The sequence below is a fragment of the Lacerta agilis genome, chromosome 3 (assembly GCF_009819535.1).
Source record: "Lacerta agilis isolate rLacAgi1 chromosome 3, rLacAgi1.pri, whole genome shotgun sequence".
Lineage (NCBI taxonomy): Eukaryota > Metazoa > Chordata > Lepidosauria > Squamata > Lacertidae > Lacerta > Lacerta agilis.
Window position 1 is genome coordinate 83,950,784 of NC_046314.1, and position 17,396 is coordinate 83,968,179.

Consider the following 17,396-nt stretch of genomic DNA (forward strand, 5'->3'; position numbering starts at 1 on the left):
CCCTCAGGATAATCTAATCCATGGGTAGGCAACGCCTTCTAAATATGATCCGCGGACGGTCCGGGAAGCGGCGTGTTTTTAGATTAATAGAATGTGTCCTTTTATTTAAAATGGATCTCTGGGTTATTTGTGAGGCCTGCCTAGTGTTTTTACATGAGTAGAATGTGTGCTTTTATTTAAAACTAGTGCTTTAAACCCGTTAAATTAACGGGCGCTAGAACATATGTGGTGAAACATTTTTAAAAACAGACTGCTCGCCCGCTGCCACTTGTAACGGCTGCTGCCGCTTAGAAGTACGTCCACGCGAGCGCGCACCCGCCACGCACCCGCGCACACCCGCTGCTTCAACAGTTTCGCCTGGCCGCCCAAAGTCTCTGCGTTCCAAGTCCCAATGGCTGTCCGTGGGGCACATGCGCAGTAGCTCAATCCCATGGACACAGGGACTGGACGCAGAGGCACTTGCACTTTATTAGTATAGATGAATCTCTGGGTTATTTGTGGGGCATAGGAATTTGTTCGTTTTTTTCCTTCAAATTATAGTCTGGCCTCCCACCAGGTCTGAGGGACAGTGGACCGGCCCCCTGCTGAAAAAGTTTGCTGACCCCTGATCTAATCCAACCACCTGCAATGCAGGAATACGTAGCTATCCCATACAAGAATCAAACCTTGGTGTTACCAGCACCACACTCTAACCAATTGAGCTATCAATGTTTGGAGAAGTTTACAATTATGTTTCTTACCCATTGGCTTTTGACTGAGTAGATTGTCTGAAATCATTCATCGCACTTTGATCTTCTTTCCACTGCAGAGCATGCTGAGCTGATGAGTAGGCTAGAGAAGAAAGAAAGGGAATGTGAGATAAAGACCCAGGAGAAAGATGAAATGATGAAGACACTGAATAAAATGAAGGACAAACTGCAAAAGGAATCTCTGGAGCTACGTCAAACCCGGGACCAAATGACCGACCTTGTAACTCAACTCAATGAGTTCTCGGTAGGATATAGAGATTTTTCTTCTTCCATAGCATACAGAAACACAAAAAGAAAAGAGATACAGTGAAGTTCTAATTTTGTACATCTGCCCTTTTCTAAAGAGAAAGAAAAGTTTGCAAGTAGTTGTACCCTTGCTGAAAGGTTTGTAAGCCCTCAAATAAAGAAAATAGAATCAGTAGCCACACATCAAATGCTTTCCATTATTTTATTTTGCTCATTGCTTCAGTTTTAGTTTATTCCTTGTGGGATTATGCATGTGTTATGCTGTACCATGAGGTAAGTGTTGTGTTTAGTTGTAACTACACCCATGTTCCCTCCCCTCCACTGATGCCTCCCAGAAGAGTGCAACATCTTGGGAGGATTGTGGGGAGGATAAGGCTACTGAGCTGCTATGCTCTGCCTCCATGGTCCAAGGCAGCAATGTCCCTAAAAACCAAGGGAGGGAGAGTTCTCTTTTCCTCAGGTCCCGCTTACAGGTTTCCCATGGGCGTCTGGTTGGCCACTGTGATAGCAAGTTGTTGAACTAGGTGGGCCATCGGCATGAACCAGAACTGAGAAGCACTGACATTGTGGCAAACATAGATAGATAAAGGGGAAAATATTTTGCCAAAATTCTTTCCTGCTGCCTTTGAAAATGCCAGAACTGCCCCTCTCACACACAAAACATCTGGCCTGAGAATGGACCTGTTTTTGATGCAACACTAACCAGAATGTTCTCTTCTTGTTTTCAGCAAGGGGGCAGCATTTCCTTCCCTCCCCCTCCTCAGCTACCTCCTGGTGGCCCATTTGCCTCTTCTCTACAAGCTCCGGAGGTTTTGCCGCCGCCTCCACCACCACTTCCGTTCTCCAGCTGCCCCCCTCCGCCCGCTCCACCTCCTCCCCCAGGAGGACCTCCTCCACCTCCTGGAGCACCGCCTTTCTTCAACATAGGCATGCCTCCTCTTTCCTCCACCACCACCTTCAGTGGCACTGGGCCCAGTCTGAAGAAGAAATCAACCCCACAGCCGTCTCATCCACTGAAGTCCTTCAACTGGGCCAAGCTGAGTGAGGTAAGGGGAAGGAGAGCCATTCTGTGTAGATCTTATGACTGTTGGTTAGGATATTGTCTAGTTATTGCTATTAAATTGGTTTCCTGAGAAGAAATTTCTAGCTGAATAACCTTCAGGCGCAAAATGTTGTGGGTGACTGTACAGGCGCTCACTGAAAGACCTTGGCAATTGTATTAATTTTATATTTGGCATCTTTTGATTGCTCTACATTTTAAAAGAGGTGCTGATGTATTTTGGATTGAGTGACATTTGGACTCGACCTACACACACACACACACACACACACACACACCAGTCTGGAAGTTGTAATTCCGTTACAAGCGGAGTCTCACGTTCCAGCCTAGCTCATAATGGGCTTTGCTGCCAGCTCCACCCTTCCTTCTGGCAAGCATACCCTTCTGAAGGTGAGGGCATAATACTTAAAGCCTGGATGCATTTGAGCATGCCCAGGAACATCATTTCCTGACCAAGAGTTGATGAGATTTGAAGTTCTGCAAATCTCCCAATCAAATTCATTACATTTGGTGGTTCTAGAAACTTAACCATACCCTCTTAATCATAACTTCTTGTCATAACCCTGAAAAGAAAGAGAATGCTCAAGTGCCCCGAGGTTTAAAATGCTTCTTCTTCCTCATTATTCATGCCCCCTTTTTTAAAAGACCAGGTTGATTCAGGTGTGTGTGTGTGTGTGTGTGTGTGTGAAGTGCTGAATAGTTGCAGGGATGATTTCTAAGAAAAATGCAATATTGATGACAGCTTATGCATTATGTAATCATGCTTGAATACAATTGCCCTATTCTCTCCCAACTCTAGTAAAACTCTTCATAGCACATCCTTCTGGAGGAGTCTGCAGACTGATTTTTGCATGGCACATTCATTCTGTCCAAGATCTGCAACCTCTCCCATCCCTATATTCCCTCCTACCCCCGTTTCTCTCTTGGCATTGTTGTTTTCTCCCTCCCCCCCCTTTTTTAAATACAGATTGAACAGCGTCTGTGTTGAATTTGGGTGACTGCCTAGAAATCCACGCTCTTTTTTAGACTCCAAGTCACTCAGGACTCAACTCAGGCATTTGGAATGAGTGTCCTGGGACCTCTGGAATGCCACAAGAATTCTCTCCCCCCCACCCACCCCCCAATTTCTTTTAAAATAAGATGAAGTGAAGTATTTGCTGCTCCGCCTGTGCTTGTCTGTCAGAGCCACGTGGGCCTGTGGGAGAGAATGTAAGGCAGGGATTTATTTTCATTTTCAGAACACAGGACTTAGTGCTTCGAAGGAAAGATGTAACAACTACACAAACACACACTAGTGGGAGGGGTAAATAAAGTAGAGAGGGACACACAGGTGTTTCTCTTTAGCATGCAGCCACCACAGACTTATCCTCCCCTCTGGTTAAGAGTGGAGGCAGCTGCGCTAATAAATGGGGGCTTCAGAGGTGAATGCAAATGCTATTATGGGGCCTGCAAGAATAGTATTGGGAGGATAAGACCAGCGTTTGCCATCATTAATATTTCTGGTTAGTGAATGCTTTGCTGTTTCCAGAGTTAGTGGTTCTTTAGCTTTAACTAAAAAGCTATCACATTCTATTCTTTGTGTTGTATTTTGCACAGGCCATGTGCTGTGGGGTGTTTATTTTTTCTCTCCTTGTACCCACTTTCCCTTACCTAAATCGGAACATGCATAACACCCAGAGCTGTTGCTTTCCTGGGGACAACACTGTTGTCTTTCCCATGAGGGGCATTTTGAGGGGGGGCAACTTAGATGGAGGAGAGAGTACTGAAGAAAGGGATAAGTAACCCTTCTCCTAGATCAGAGTTTCCCAAATGTGGGTCTCCAGCTGTTTTTACACTACCATTCCTATCATCCCTGACCACTGGTTGTGGTCCAAAAACAGCTGGAGACCCAAGTTTGGGAAACCCTTTCTTAGATCTTCAGCTGTGAGCAACGGAGGGAGGGGCGTTCTTTCTGCAGCTGCATTTCAGTCAAAGCAAAAATGTCGGAAGATCCAATCATAGGGTTGCATTCTGTGTAGCACTACGGTGAGCATTATATTAGCACAAGGGTTGTTCCTTGCACAACAGAGCATTCTCCCCTTATCCTGCTCCTCACCCTGTACATCTGATCTGGGCTTCCCCCCAACTCTTCAGAACAGATTTAGGGATGGTGGTAGACGAGAAGAGAGGGTAGGAAATGTTGTGCCATTGCTCACCCTTGCTCGAATGCAACTGCCCACAGATCTGAAGCACAGCATGTAGTTTGGCCCTCACAAATATTAACTTAAACTCTGGTTCAGCCTTTGGTCCACCAGCCCATCTTCTATGACCGGTAAAAATAAGAGATTAGTGTCACACCATGTCATCCAGCAGATATCTATTCCAGTTCCTACTGGCTATTCCAAGGAATTAATTGAGCTTGTGCAGCCCAACAGGAACAATGATAACTATTTGATGAAGAAATCTGGATTTCGCAGTGGGAGGCCCAACTTTTTACAATGTAGGGTTGCAGGACTTTATTAGCGCCGCTGTTTAACAAAGGAGGAAAATACAGCTGTATTGTTTATCTTAAAGATGTGGAAATGTTTTCCAGTTCTTGTTGTCAAGCTGTTCAATTTACATCTGTCTTGGGCCGCAAGAGGAGGACTTCAAAAAGAGCTGGGGCGAAGGATGCTTTTGTTTCCAGGGAGAAAACTGCAACAACTCACTAATTTCCCTTGACACCCTTACTTTTGTTACATTAACGCAGTCAGGAACATTTGATACTGAACACATGGAAGCATTGCACTAACTTGCCTGTGGTTAACACCTTCTACGAAATGACTCTTTAGAAACCTTAATACCAGGAGCAGCCAACATGGAGCCTTGCAGACATCGTTGAACACCAACTCTGATGGTCAAGAATGAGGGGAATTTTGCTGCAACCCCATGTGGAAGGCATCGCATTGGCTACCCAGCCGCTTAAGAAATAGAACTGAAATGCTTCAGCGTCCTGGAATAATGTTTTGCTTGCTTCCCAGAAGGAAATGTAGGGCATACATTTCAGCTCATAGACTCTAAAATGACAAATAAAACACCTAGGGTGCCCAAACTTTTTTCAAAGAGGGCCAGATTTGATGAAGTGAACATGTGTGAGGGCCTTTTTATAGGATTGAAGTTGAGCTTTTTTTTTTTTTACAATTTCACCCCAGGACATATACTGCCACGGGGGCCTGATTAAATTGACTGGCCGCACTAGGCCCCTGAAACGGACTTTTGACACGCCTGCCCTAAATGGATGACATTTTGGAGACAAAGTATTAAGTAGTGGGTGGATATAGCAGACGACACAGTGATTCTCCAAGCAGCTCTCTTTATTCTCAGGCTGGAACGGAACTGAACTGAAGGCTCAGCCAGCCTGCTTTTATAGTACTCAGTAACATGCAACAGTAACAAACTCTCTCTAGCTACCCAATCCGTGAGCGGCACTCTCAATCCTTCATTTGCTTGTTGTGGACCTAAGTGAGAACTGCAGCCACGGTGGGCAGAGTGAGACTATATACACAACACCCCTTGTGGCCTAGGGTGAGAACTTCAATACATAACACAAAGACACTTGAAAAGAAGGGCCACGATGAAGAACAAGGAAATAATGAAATAAACCAATGCTTGTGGATAGCTGTGCATAATGAATATACCTGACGAATTCAGAGTTCGCAAGGATGAGGAAGTGAACAATCTATGCTGAAACTTGTACTGCCTTTTCAATGAAATAAGCACGTCCCATTTCCTAACAAGAACCCCCTTCAAAAGTTCACAGTAACCTGAAATGTGGCATTTGCTTGGGTACAAGGGTATTCTGTTGAGGGAGGGGTCTTTGGCAGAGATGGTGAACACTCCCAATGCCATTGGACTCTAGTTCCCATCTACCGCAGCCAGCATGGCCACTGCTCGGAAATGATGGGAAGAGTAGTCTCAACAACATCTGGAGAGCCACAGATTCCCCATTCCTTGTCTATGGTTTCGGCCAGGAAATAGCCAGTTGCACTGTAAAAAAGTAAAGGCTTGGCAATGAGTCTCTTCTGCTGTCTGTATCCAGGCCAAAAATGAATGATAAATCACAGTCCTCAGCATGTTCTTTTGATCATGAACAGGCCTTGCATCCCCATGTTCAAAATTCATTCCATTTTCCTCGATTCTCTTTTCATGGCAAAACAGAGATTAGTGCATTTAGGGCAATTGACTGCATGCTTGGGTTTGGGTTTATGATGCAGTTTGCTAACAAGAGGGCATAGAAACAAACAATTTTGTAGGGAGGGACCCTGCTATGACCATTCTCTGTGCTTTGCTTATCTCTAGTTTCTCTCCCAGAGGACTGTACTTTATTTCAAGTATGTCATTGCACAATGACATGAGGCAATGGGATTGTACAATGCATTTGAGAAACAAATCCTCTCTGCAGGGCCAGTTCCTTATAAAGATGTACTCTGGCTAATTGTGTGTGCTCCAAATACTTTTTGCTTTATGTCTTAGGCAATCTTTGGGGAGTCCTGGGAAATTTTGTTCACAGGTCTGATTTCTCATAATGGACTAAAACTTTTTGCATAGCAGAGAAGCCAGATAACTAATTCTCCAAGGTTCACATGGAATAAAAATATCTCATTAAGCGGGGAAATGGAATGATGCACAGATGAAGTAACTTTTTTAAAAAAGAGCAAAAAGAACAAGTATTTGTTGTATTTTTATATTGCTGATTAGCTACCATAACTATGTTTCTGGAGCTAAGGGAATAATTTGTCATTAGGTGAATCTTTTGTTTCACTCGAAATACTCAGTCATTTTGACTGATGAAAAGCAGCTATAAATTTCTTAATCCATAACTGAGCAATGAGAATGCAGTGTAAAGAAGTTGTCTGTCCCAGCCGTCCATTTTCCCATGAGTAAAAAGGGTCAGCACGGGAATGGGAGCCTTCCCTCCACCAGGAAGTTTTACACAGGAAGGTCAAGCCGGGCAATAATAGAGAAATAAAAATTTAGCCAATAATATCTGTTTATTTTTTCATTTGTACTACTCAAATGGTAAAAATAGTGTTTTTTTCTTTCTTTCTAAAATTGCTTCCCCAAAACTTGGTTAACTTGTTGCCTTACTAAAGTAAGGCATAATTCCTTAAGTAAAGGCATAATTTGGTTTAGAATAATTTGGTCTGAGGCCTTGTCATTCAACCCGCCTCTTAGTGACATGCTGTTCTACCCAGTATTGAAAATAGGTTGGGCCAATTCCGGAAGGTTAAAGAGCTATTTAGTGGAGGCAGCCAGAGAAAAAATGAAGTTTTGGTGACAGCAGTGGATGTAGCAAAAATGATGGTTTGGTTTGCCTTCCTTAACTCTCATGGTGGAGCCTGTGCTGTCTCATGAATGTATGCGTTGCTCCCATGGAAAATTTAGTTTTCCAAAGTTCAGCTTTTGAGCTTCTCGCTCCATGAAGAAAATATTTAGGACTTCCGGTTTGGTGCCGGTCAATGGCGGACGGGAGTCAGCCGGCTCCGTCCTCCGCAAGGCTTTAGGGACCACCGTGCCTGCGCCACGGGTCCCTTAAAACCACGGGAAGAGCGTCCCGTGGACCGTTATCCTTGTGGGTCCCAGACGTACCGTCCCCGCTCCTGATTGACCCTCGTAAGGGGGAAAATCAGGCGAGCGGAGCCCGGTACGGGACTGAAGAGGTGACTGCCTTCGGAGGATCAAAGCAGCGATCCCGCCAGACTCGAGCACCCGACACTTCCTGCCTAGAAGTCTCAGAAGAAACTCTGTAAGTAACGATTTTGAATTGATTTGGAACTGTGAAGAATAATAACTTACAGAGAAAAGTTAAAAGGAAGCCTGCTCCCTTTGAACTGTTTGCCGGAGCTTGGTAGCGCTAAAAGATCAAAGCCGCGACTAACGGAAAAGTTTTGCGAACTCTGCCAAACTTTTTAAAAGTGGATTAAAAGTTGTTTTAAAGATGTTTTAAGACTTAAAAGCAGGAGATATGGCAAAAGAAGACACCGCTCTCCCTCAGGATTAGGATTCCGGGTCGGTAGCGGGCTGCAGTAAATTGTTGCCATTTTTCTCTTTGTTATTGTATCAGTGACTGTTTACCAGTGGAGACATTTTAGATACTTTGTGGCCAGCTACAACGCATTATAAAGACTTGGTGGTAACACTGCAAAGGAAATATAATTACTGGCTTGGGCTACTTAAAAAACTAAACTCTTTTTGACTGTAAAATACTTTGAGACTTTAAAACTGGAAACTCTGTGCCTAGAAGTTTGACTACTGGACTTGTGTGGGACTCCTGGCTCAGCAGTCTCTTTGTTCTCAGAAGGGAACTGCTGGCCACCTGGTGTTTACTTTTGAGACTGTTGGCTTTCTACTGTGAATGTCTGAAACGGTTACCACAGCAACTGGAGTGACCTTGAGATTACAATTGCAGAGCTCACAGGACATGCATGAGAACACTAGATCCAAAACAGCTAGCTCTTCACAAAGAAAAGGCTCTTTTTCCCTATCTTTACAAGAACAGATGGAGAAACTAGCTGCTAGTGTTGCAGAAATAGCAGAAGGACTTAAAAGTGTGACGGAGGGGTTGAAGCAAACGCAGGCTTCAGTTAATACAATCAGTGCATCAGTTAATGCTACAGTTAACTCTGCAATAGAAAAACTTCAAGTCGACTTAAAAGCTGATATAAAAAATTCCACTGACACATTGGAGAGATCGATTGGGCAAATTGAGGAGAACGTAAGAAAGAACAGAGACCAAATAAATAACATAGCACAGGAGGTAACAACCCTGAAAAAGGACTCTGAGCAATTTAAAGTGGTTCAAGAAAAAATAAAAAAAGTGGAACAGAAATTGGATAATATAGACTTGGAGAATTTAGAGAGAATTGGCACACGACAGAGAACTGTGGAAGAGTCTCTTGCTTTTCTTCAACTCCACCAGAGGGAGGGGAACATTCGTCTCAGGGGTCTTCCGGAATTGGAAGGAGAAGACCTGAAAGCCTATATTGTGAAGTTATTTTCGTCATATTGGGAATTGGAAGAGGTAAACGTTGCAGCACGCATAGTGAAGGCCTTCAGATTTGGGCCTAGAGGATCCAGAGGGAAGAAAGGTGCCAAAACAGTCAGTGACTGTTTGCTTGTGTTGCATGACAGAAACGACAGGGACTTCTTTCTGGATCTGCACTACAAAAATAACCTGGTGGTACAGTGGAGTAAAGTCATCTTTTATAAGGATATCCCCAGATTCTTTTTGGACAAAAGAATTCCATACAACGATCTGGTTGCTGAGCTAAGAAGAAACAACATCTCCTTCAGCTGGGAATTTCCGGAAGGTCTTGCTTTTACATTTGAAGGAAAAAAGATAAGAATTAAATCCCTGGCTGAAAAGCAAAAATTCCTAGATAAACATCTGGAAGAGCTCAAAGGGCCACTTGATTCAGCACTTCTACATAGACGTCCAGGAGTATTCCCACCGCCGGGGATACCAGGACCAAGCGAAAAGGACCCAGAGGAAGACAAGAAAGCAGAAGCAACTGGAGGAGAGGATTAACAAAGAAAAATGGCGTTTAAGTTAATGACATGGAATGTACGGGGATTGAACCAGAGACCAAAGAGACGCAGAGTATTTCATGGATTGGAAAAGAAGAATTTGGATATTATTTGTTTACAGGAGACACACATAGTTCGGCGACATAGAAGATTACTACAAAACAAAAAGCTAGGCCAAGAGTTCATATCATCAGACAAGGTCAAAAAGAGAGGCGTGGTAATATATGTAAAGGAGAAATACAGCCCAAAACAGTTATTTAAAGATGAAGAAGGGAGATACATCGCAATTGAAATTAAAATACAAGGCGAAAAAATTTTGATTCTGGGACTTTACGCACCAAATGATGGAAAGTCAATTTTCTATAAAAAAAATACACGACCTGCTGCTGGATTATTTGGACTATAAACTAGTCTGCCTGGGAGATTTTAATGGGGCAGTTTCCACTTTAATGGATAGATCCCAAAGAACTAAACTAACAAATGATGGGAAACTACCTAAGACTTTTTTTGAAATGGTGGACAATTTAAATTTGGAGGATGCTTGGAGGGTAAAAAACCCCACCGACACTGAGGCAACGTATTTTAGTGAATCCCAGAAGTCATGGTCGAGGATAGATTACATTTGGATATCGAACGAATTGGCACCGAAAATACAAAAAGCAGAAATCGGCCCAAGGACTTATTCGGACCACAATCCTGTACAGGTAACCCTCAAGATGGTTTCCAAGGGTTCCTTCAGATGGAGAATGGATGATGCACTGATGAGAGACACCAAGCTGGTAGAAAGAGCCATGAAAAAAATGAAGGAGTATTTTCAAATTAATTGGAATTCGGAAGTAGAAAAAAGAACCGCCTGGGATGCAAGTAAAGCGGTAATGAGAGGATTCCTCATAAGTGAAAAAGCAAAAAAGAAAAGATTACAAAATGCGGAAATGGAAAGACTGTTGAAATTAATCAAAGTCAAGGAGAAAGAGTTAAGAGGACATCCCAAATCTTTAAGAATCCAAAAGGAAATTAAATACTTACAATCCCAGTATGCTAAAACTATGAATCAAGACATAGAATGGAAATTAAAAATGATGAAACAGAGATCATTTGAATCTGCGAATAAATGTGGAAAACTACTAGCTTGGCAACTGAAGAAAAGACAAAAGGCAAACGTCATCGGCAATTTAGCAGTGAATGGAAAAATAGTGGAGAACCCGGAGGAAATCAGAAAGTGTTTCCAAAAATTTTACAAGCAACTGTACAAGGAGGAGAGGATAAAAGAAGAAGAGATAGACCGATTCCTGCAACAACATAGTCTGCAAAAAGTCCCAGAGGATAAACTAATAACACTCAACCACCCAATATCGACCCAAGAGATTGAGGATGCAATTAAAAATATGCAACTAGGAAAGGCACCAGGACCAGATGGACTAACCGCAAAGTTTTATAAGACTCTTAAAGACTGGCTTTCGCAGCCTTTGAAAGAAGTTTGCAATAAAATATTGGAAGGAGATAGGGCGCCAGAGACGTGGAAAGAAGCCTTTATCACACTGATTCCAAAACCAGATACAGACAGAATGCAAATGAAAAACTATCGTCCAATTTCCCTTTTGAATGTGGATTACAAAATTTTTGCAAATGTTATGGCTACAAGATTAAAAAGAGTGCTGAAAGACTATATACATAAAGATCAAGCGGGTTTCCTTCCAGGAAGACAGATAAGTAATAATACAAGAATTATTGTGGACATCTTAGAAAAACTGGAAAGAAACATAAATACAGAGGCAGCACTACTGTTTATTGATGCGGAGAAAGCCTTCGACAAGGTATCTTGGATGTTCATGAAAAAGAATTTGGAAAAGATGGGAGTTGGAGAAAGATTTCTAAATGGCATCAAAGCCATTTATACAGAACAAAGAGCAAAAATAATAGTAAATGGTGTGATATCGGAGGAAATTGAAGTTGAAAAAGGAACAAGACAAGGGTGCCCTATCTCCCCTTTATTATTTATTACGGTCCTGGAGGTCCTTTTAAGTATGCTACGAAAAGAGAAACAGATAAAAGGAATTAGGGTGGGAGAGAAAGAATACAAACTACGCGCCTTCGCAGACGATTTGATGTTATCCCTGCAAGAACCGGAAGGCAGTGTCCCCAAAGCCTTGGAATTAATTGAACAATTTGGACGAGTAGCTGGCTTCAAACTAAATAAACAGAAAACCAAAGTTTTAAGTAAAAATATGAGTGCAGAACAGATACGAAGAATACAAGAAGGCACAGGCCTCAATTTCATCAAATCTGTAAAATATCTAGGTATCAATCTCACAGCAAAAAACATCAACCTGTACAAAGATAACTACGAAAAACTGTGGACAGAGATAAAGAAAGATCTGGAGATATGGACAAGATTGAAATTGTCGTTAATGGGCAGAATAGCAGCGATTAAAATGAATGTCCTACCAAGGATGCTGTTTTTATTCCAAGCCATACCAATTTTGGATAAAATGGACTGTTTTAAGACATGGCAAAGGGACTTATCGAAGTTTATATGGCAGGGCAAAAAGCCTAGAATCAAGTTTAAGATTTTGACAGACTCCAAAGAGAGAGGAGGCTTTGCCCTGCCGGATTTAAGACTTTATTTTGAAGCTGCGGCCTTTTGCTGGTTAAAAGATTGGTTTAAACTAGAAAATGTAGACGTGTTGGACTTGGAAGGACACGACAACATGTTTGGATGGCATGCATACCTTTGGTATGACAAAGCCAAAATCCACAGAACTTTTAAGAGTCACATAATCAGGAAATCTCTGTATCAGGTTTGGATTAGGTATAAAGATTTACTGGAGAGAAAGACTCCTAGATGGATATCACCAGTGGAGGCCAAGGCCTATAAGAGACCAAACATGTCTGCAAGTTGGTTACGATACATGGACATATTGCAGCAGGAAGGGGACTCATTTAAGCTGAAAAGCTATGATCAAGTTAAAAATCGAGTCCCCGACTGGCTGCAATATAATCAGGTTCATGAAACGTTTAAACTGGACAAAAAAATTGGTTTTCAAGTTGAAAAATCAAAACTGGAAACAGAACTGATTGAATCGAACTCTAAAAACCTTTCCAAGATGTATAACTTGTTGCTAGAGTGGCATACGAAAGATGAACTGGTGAAATCAACAATGATAGATTGGGCAAAAGATGTGGGTCATAATATTATGATGGATGACTGGGAGAGATTGTGGCAGAAAGGCATCAATTTTACTGCATGTAATAGTTTAAGAGAAAATGTTATGAAAATGATATATAGATGGTATCTGACACCAGTTAAGTTAGCTAGAATGAATTCCAAAATGTCGGATATGTGTTGGAAATGTAAAGCGTCGAAAGGTACCTTTTATCATATGTGGTGGTCGTGTCCAGGGGTAAAGGCCTTCTGGGATAAGATTTATAATGAGCTGAAGAAGGTAATGAAAATTACCTTTTGTAAGAAACCAGAGGCTTTTCTTTTGAGCATGACCAACGAAGAGATACCCAGTCAGGATAGAGTATTTTTTATGTATGCCACGACAGCGGCTAGAATTTTATTGGCAAGAACTTGGAAGGGTGAAGATATACCGACAATTGAAGAATGGCAGATGAAGTTGATGGAGTACATGGAACTTGCAGACCTGACCGCCAGGATCCGAGACCAGAGGGAGGAGAAGGTGTCGCAAGATTGGAAGAATTTTAAGGACTATTTAGTTAAGCATGTTAAATTGAATGTTTGAATATTTGTGCAGAAATATATAAAAGAATCGGCTTTAGAAGTTTAAAGTTAGTTATAATGGTTTAAGAAGAAATTTTGATGTGATAGATCTATTGGTACAAGAAGGTGATAAGATATAGAATATAAGTTAACAAATATATTGGTTTAGATAAATTTGAAGAACATTAGGATATTGAGTATGAGTTAATGGGAAAAGAAATGAAGCTACCTAAAGAATATATATGTATTTGAAGACAGAGGAGGGACCAGGGGAAGTCCCCTTTAAGAAGATAAAAAAAGTAGAGAAACAAAGATAAATAGTTAGTAAGGTTTGTATAAGTTTTCTTTTTCTTTTGTAGGGTATTGTTGTGTTTTATATTGTTGATTGTGTATTATGTTTTTATTGTGTTTATGTATGTTCAATGTTGTTTTTGTTTTGTTTTATGGAAAAATAATAAAATCTTTTTTAAAAAAAATAAATGAAGAAAATAGTTAGGATTCTCCCAGAAAAAAACTGATGCACTTCTAAGTAGCTCCAATAATCTAGGGGCACACAGTCAATTGTGGTCTTCTCAGCTCCACACTTCGGAAAAGAACTGACACTTTTGATGAGTGCGAGCACTCATATCTTGATAAGTGTTGTGGGTACCAGCATAAAATGACTGCCATGGGCTGCAAAAAAAAGAGGTTATGGTATTTCATACCAGCTAAAAAAGCACTGATAGGGACTACAGCTTTGCAGACCAATCAGCCACCTCAAGACAGTGCAAATGCACATTGCTGTGCTTTTTTTTAACTTAAAAAACCCATTTCCTTCCTTTCATCATCTTATTGCTTAAAAGGCTCTGCTTTTTTTGCCCTGACCATCATCTTGTTTCCTGTGTTTCCTTTCTAGCATAACACATTTCTCTTGCTCTTTTTGACTGTGAGTGGGAAATGGAGGCTGTTCCTAATTATTTCAATAATGAAGTGTTAATGCACTTTGTTGCGTAAGTGCACTTCAGGAACTTTCAGGCCAGGACCCCTTGAGAGGTTTCTTTGGTAATTTTTTCTTTGGGACCATAAGACACCACATGCTGTGAAAATCATCATTGTTGCCAATGTGATTTCCTTGAGTCCCCCCCCCCTTCATACACACCATGAACATTTCTGTGTTCTTTTTAAAGTCTCCAGTTCTTTAGCATAAAATTAACATTTTACATTAACAGTGCCTTTGTCCATCGATGCTGAGGACACTTTACAGTTAAATTAAAAAAAAACACAACTGCAATGAAATTCTTTTACAAGCAGATTTTAGAGTGCAAATCAAGAAGCAGGGCTCAGTGGCTTTCAAACAAGCTGGATTCATAAGGCACCTTTAAAAACATGGCTTCCATATCCTGTCTTGTTTTGAAGCTGGTAACCATAGTTTCTTGCTTCACAATGGGTGGGATTCAACGTTGCACTATTACAGATGTCCAGTCTGCACAAGAATGTCAGCTTCCTAGACAGAACATACCAGTCTCCTCCCCCTGTGCTGTTCTGGGGGGTTCTCCCGACATGGGGGGGTACAGGTGTGGGGGGAGAGGGGAGGGAAGCCCTATGGTGCAAGTTGGAAGCACAGGGCACCTGCTGATGGGGTTCAGTAGGTGAATCCCGCCCAGTGCGATGGGAAGCTATGGTTAAATGATGGATCCTGGCTTAGTTTGCTACTTACAGGATATAGCTGTGTGCAGATGAAGAGAGCTTCAGCACTAAGCCACCATTTCTGCTTTAGTGTTGCATGTTACAGTGTTAACTGTAGTTAAAGGGATTAGGAGAAGACTAGATACACTCTCATCTGGTTCTTCTGTAGTGCACAATTTCCATCTGCCTTTTCCCTGCTGACCTTAACTGGGATTGACCATAATAATTCTCATTCTCTCTCTCTCTCTCTCTCTCTCTCTCTCTCTCTCTCTCTCTCTCTCTCTCTCACACACACACACACACACTGCTACAAGCCTTCATTGTTATTTGTCCCCTAAATGTTTCTGTATCTCTTTGGACTTTAGGAGAAGATACATGGCACAATCTGGCATGAAATTGATGACTTAAGGGCTTTCAAGATGCTGGATTTGGAGGATTTTGAAAAAATGTTCTCAGCTTATCAGAGACACCAGGTAAGGAGTTTTCCTTTCATTCCTTTCACTCTAAACCCCGAGCTTCCTGGGCTTCATTGCAGAAATAGTTTCCAGGACTGGGTACACCAATGGAGAGGAGCAAGCAGTGGGGACTGTCATATATTTCAAAGTAAGCAAGGCCAGCTGCAGGTAGGAAGGGGGCAGGACTGAGCAAAGTTCCCTCCAGTTGGCTGCCTCCTCCATCAGTGAGTTCTGTTGGGCACACCTAGTGTTGGTGGCAACCATCAGTATGCTGCAGGGGCACTGGGGCATCATGAGAGATAGGCCCTCAACCAAGCCATCTGGTTTTGCTCGGAGCAGAGGGCTGAGAAATAACGTAAAGCACAGCCCAGAGGTGACATTGGCAGTGGTCTACATGTCAGTGGCTCAGCAGCTTCCCAGGGATGCTAGATGTTGACCTCAGCCCCGAAGCTAAAGACAGGAGCATAATAAAGCAGCTGTGTTAACATTATCTTGGATTAAAGCAGGATGTGGAACCTGTGGCCTTTCAGATGTTGCTCAACTACTATCATTCATGGGGCTGATAGGAGTTGGAGTCAAACAGCATCTGGAGGGATCCAGATTGACTACACCTGCTTTAAACTCTGCAGTTGCATATAACCTTAGTGCGAAATAAATGAACAAGCAAGCAAGCAAGCAAGCAAGCAAGCAGTTATTTGAACCTGTAGCTTGTTTGGGGTTCTGATTGTTCTCTCATGCTTGATCTTTCTATCCAGTGCTACTGATTTTGTGTTTTCTTTTTTCCTGTTATGCATTAGCCCTTGCAACCCTACTCCTCTTGAATAAAACTTTCTGAGCAATTAGAGCTTTCAGTAGTGAGATTGGATTAGTTTGGCTTGGGGGGGGTCACTTCACTTATTTCCCCCTTTCTTTTTCTTTCCAACAAATGAGTTACAGATTATAACATTAGCAACATTATTTTAACAGCAGCTGTTTATTAGCATTTCTCTGTCTCCTTTTCTGGGAAAGCAAGTCACCTGCATTCTGTCTGCCTCTGATGAATGAGATTCAGCTTGAACAGTACCATGGAGTTTTGCCCTCCCCCCATCCTGCCTGCTTCCCAAATTCTTTCCTAACTATTGGAATGTATTCCGAAAACATGGTCTCTTCCAGTTGTTTTGAAACAGCCTGCTGCTGTTAAAATGACAGCCCAAATGTGCTTTGAAACCTAAATAATTCCTATCCAATAATATAAAGCGGTGGACCCTATTATATGTATCCCCCACTTTTTTAGTGTGGTATCACAAACAATATACAAAAAGAGCTATTTCTAATTTTAAATCCTCTGACATTTTTTCCTGTTCCAGCTATTACGAAATGGAACCAATGGAAGCTATTAGTGAATAAATCCATAAACGTCCCTGACTACAACACCTCTTAGTTCCCCCTGGATTTGGGCCATTTTATTTGTGTGAATCTCTGCAAAATGCATTTTTTAGAGGACAAGAAAGTTGTGAAGATTTGGCTGTCCATTTCTGAATTAACGTGGAAACTTCAATTTCCATTCTGCCTTGGGTTTCCCTGTTTTCTAATTGGCACAGCTCCTGCCAGTCAGTGCAACTTCCCACTGACAGCACATAGTCTGCTTTGTCTCTAGGCGCCACTTGAGATTCATCCCTAGCCCCCTTGGCCAGGAGTTCATAAGTGTCTTGCTGCTCAGTTCAGAAGGGGCTAGGCCTTTGTAAGCTTTCCAACTGAATATGTGCAAAGGCTCAATTTTTTTTTATTTTATTTTTTTTTGCAGGCACTGGGTTTGAATGCTCCCCATAAAGCTCAAAGGATTATCGCAAATGTGTCCTTTGTTATCTCACCTTTTCCTGCCCAGAAACCTACCTTTGGGCAGGATAGGGCAAGGCTGTAGAGGCAGTTGGGTGATCTCCAGGCCCTGGCAGGGCATCTCATCTCACTGGGAG

General features: G+C 42.0%; 1 protein-coding gene across 3 annotated transcripts in view; it reads left to right on the forward strand.

Annotated features, from left to right (window-relative positions):
* Positions 1-17,396, forward strand: part of DAAM2 (dishevelled associated activator of morphogenesis 2) — a 220,701-nt gene that overhangs the window by 163,874 nt on the left and 39,431 nt on the right. For all 3 annotated transcript variants that reach the window (XM_033144585.1, XM_033144587.1, XM_033144586.1), the window contains 3 exons: positions 809-993; positions 1,724-2,041; positions 15,355-15,462. In XM_033144585.1, the coding sequence (XP_033000476.1) occupies positions 809-993; positions 1,724-2,041; positions 15,355-15,462 (611 nt within the window). The remainder of the gene's footprint in view (positions 1-808; positions 994-1,723; positions 2,042-15,354; positions 15,463-17,396) is intronic.